Source organism: Ceratina calcarata, unplaced genomic scaffold, assembly GCF_001652005.2.
Source record: "Ceratina calcarata isolate Rehan_Ccalc_2016 unplaced genomic scaffold, ASM165200v1 scaffold328.2, whole genome shotgun sequence".
Lineage (NCBI taxonomy): Eukaryota > Metazoa > Arthropoda > Insecta > Hymenoptera > Apidae > Ceratina > Ceratina calcarata.
The window spans coordinates 627,481-630,652 of record NW_017155517.1 but is presented as its reverse complement, the minus strand read 5'-3'; the positions used below and the strand labels follow the sequence as shown (position 1 = coordinate 630,652).

Below are 3,172 nucleotides of genomic sequence, written 5' to 3'. Positions count from 1 at the left end.
TACAAAACATAGTTAATTATTTTAGTTAAGGTAAAAATTGGATTGATTAATTTTCAGGTACCGTTTGGAGCGGTATTTTCAATTTGTGCTCGGGCCAGCCGAGATTTTCGTCAGTCGCCGGAGTGAAATCGAGACTAGGCGCGTTCGTGGTGAACCTAATGGTCGGGATGGGTCAATTATTCACTGTTTTATTCTGCCTAGTTGGGTGGGGCTGGAGTATTTGGTGGGGCGTCACTTTGGTCCGCTTAGCAAGTAAGTAATATTAATCATCGATCCAAAAATCTGCTAGGATTCCGTCCTAGATATCAAGCACAGGGGGCGGAGTTTCGTGCTCTCTTTTAATGAATCATAGCGCAAACGGCATAAATGGTTTCCACGCTAAAAATAAATGTAATCTCATTGTTTTCCTGAAATCACTTGTAGAAATAAGGGAAAACTGAATTTTCTTAAAGAGACTGGATTTAGTTATGATTCACAATAACTTATAGTAAAGTAAAGAATNAGAAAAACAAATTTTATATACGCATCAATCTAATAATAATGATTTTCCTTATTCCTAAATGACAGGAGCCGAAAGCTAAGATACCGGATGTCTTGGTAGAGCACAATTCACTAATGCGTGGCGCTATTCCGTGTCTACCGGTTCCTCTCGCCTGGTTTTGTCTCGTGTGGAATGTACTATTTCCTGGTTCTGGTAAATTAAATAACTGTTGAACATTTCTAACCGTAGAACTGCCGACGATTAAAATGTAATTTTCAATAATTAAATATATGCCAATTAACTGATGCCGAGAAAATCAGAACATGCAACGGAAATAAAAGTGCTTCTTCTACTTTCTACAGATCATTAAGAAACTTTAGAGATATAGTGGAGAGAATTGAAAAACGAGATTTTTAAAACCATCGTTGAAATTGGAATTAATTCTGATCCTCTTCAATACGTCGATAGTCCAAAACATTGCAAATTTGAAATATCACGTAAAATAGTTCTTGAATTAGAGTTACCAATCAAAATGATAGCCAATATGTATAGAATACAATTTATATTAAAACTATTCCTCAGTAATGTATTTCTAGATATGCATATACAAAACATAGTTAATTATTTTAGTTAAGGTAAAAATTGGATTGATTAATTTTCAGGTACCGTTTGGAGCGGTATTTTCAATTTGTGCTCGGGCCAGCCGAGATTTTCGTCAGTCGCCGGAGTGAAATCGAGACTAGGCGCGTTCGTGGTGAACCTAATGGTCGGGATGGGTCAATTATTCACTGTTTTATTCTGCCTAGTTGGGTGGGGCTGGAGTATTTGGTGGGGCGTCACTTTGGTCCGCTTAGCAAGTAAGTAATATTAATCATCGATCCAAAAATCTGCTAGGATTCCGTCCTAGATATCAAGCACAGGGGGCGGAGTTTCGTGCTCTCTTTTAATGAATCATAGCGCAAACGGCATAAATGGTTTCCACGCTAAAAATAAATGTAATCTCATTGTTTTCCTGAAATCACTTGTAGAAATAAGGGAAAACTGAATTTTCTTAAAGAGACTGGATTTAGTTATGATTCACAATAACTTATAGTAAAGTAAAGAATAATTCTAATCTCATTAAATATAATTAAAATAAATGTACAGATATCAAATTCTTTTCGTTCAACTAAAAATACTTTTTTCTTATTCATTTAATTAATGGTATTGACTGATTGCTTTATAAATGAAGAGAATTAATTGTTTCAGGGAAGTATAAGAGATTCAAGGCTTCCGAGGCGGCTTGCAACGATCCGGAGAGAGGAGAACCCCCGGCTCTACCTCCCGGAGTACCGAGTCAAATGTTAAGAGGGTTGGAACGGACGCGATAATTTTTGAACCAATGAACACGATTGCTCGCGCTTATCAGACTCCGTGAAATCGCCTCTTCTTTTTTTATATTGCCCGCCCTAGCGACTCTTCACTACGTGCCTTCTCGAAAAAACCGCAGAAAAAATCGAATGAAAATTGGAATATCATCGCTTGGCGAATTTGAGATATTATAATGGTTTTTTCTTAACCGGAGGAATTTTGCTATGAAAGTTGGAAAGGGACGGTAAAAACGATCGCTTCGTATCGCGATGGAATAAAATTAAATTGTTAAAAGAAATGACTTCGTAAAAGGCGAACGTTGATTGAAACGAAAAAAAGAAGAAATAATATTGGAAAATAAATATGGAACGATGTTTTCGTGGTTGATCGAGGACCGAAACGAAGTTCTTGGAAATTAATCGCTTTCAGTGAAAGCATATACCTATCCCATGGCGTTCTTTCAAAATGTACTCGTTGCGTCGGACAGAAATTGCTCCTCGTTTTTGTCTTTTCCGTGTTTACAACGGTGAAGCATTTCCCTTTGTTTTAATGTTTTCCCTTTGTCCCTGCGTTCCTCCCGCGGTGAAAAACAAAGAAAGAAATCCATATTTTCTCTTCACGATTCTCCCTATTTGGCTTATTTTCGATACAAAAGGGTACTTTACGTTCTCCGTATACGTCGATGGAATAAATACGTTTTGAAAAAACGCACTTTATATTTTTACAAGCGCAACACATATTATATGTATACATACATCCATATATTCAACTATCCGACATATCGAACAACTTACAACTAAAAAAGGTTCTTGTAAATATGAAAATATATTACTTACATCAGTTTTTAATCTAATCGATGCTTCTGCAATTGTTCCCTCCTTTCATATCCCCTAAACGCAGTTTAAAGAAGATTTTACTATATTCCTTTTTATTTCCTATAAAGATGTGACATAGTTTAACAAAATATCGATTATTGTCGCAATAAACTTCTTTACCGAGTATTATGCAAGCTTCTATAAATATAGATATTGAAAATACTTTCGAATTTCATCGTTTTTTCGTCGTTTCTAATTTTATCTAATCAAAATGTTTAGTAAAAGCGTCAGATTATGACTGGATCTTAAATTTTATAGAAGTGATAATAAGTTTCTTTCTGTTATGTTTTGTCTGTTTTGTAGTCAAGTCTTAGTGTCAATAATTAAAAAAAACCATGCATCGAATAACATCGAGATAGTTTTAATTCTCATCTTATCAATTCCATGGCGTTGAATCGTTAGAAATTTCAAAATACGCTCCGAAAAGTTTCCTTTTTTCGAAGCAGAACATTTTATCCTTTTACTT

At 35.3% G+C, this 3,172-nt stretch overlaps 1 protein-coding gene across 1 annotated transcript in view; it reads left to right on the top strand.

Annotated features, from left to right (window-relative positions):
- stum (mechanosensory transduction mediator stumble) overlaps nt 1-2,586 on the top strand; it is a 21,668-nt gene extending 19,082 nt beyond the window's left edge. The window contains exons 6-8 of the mRNA XM_026813313.1: nt 568-694; nt 1,144-1,338; nt 1,730-2,586. Of these exons, the coding sequence (XP_026669114.1) occupies nt 568-694; nt 1,144-1,338; nt 1,730-1,851 (444 nt within the window). The 3' untranslated portion in view covers nt 1,852-2,586. The remainder of the gene's footprint in view (nt 1-567; nt 695-1,143; nt 1,339-1,729) is intronic.
- Nucleotides 2,587-3,172: the final 586 nt, after the last annotated feature.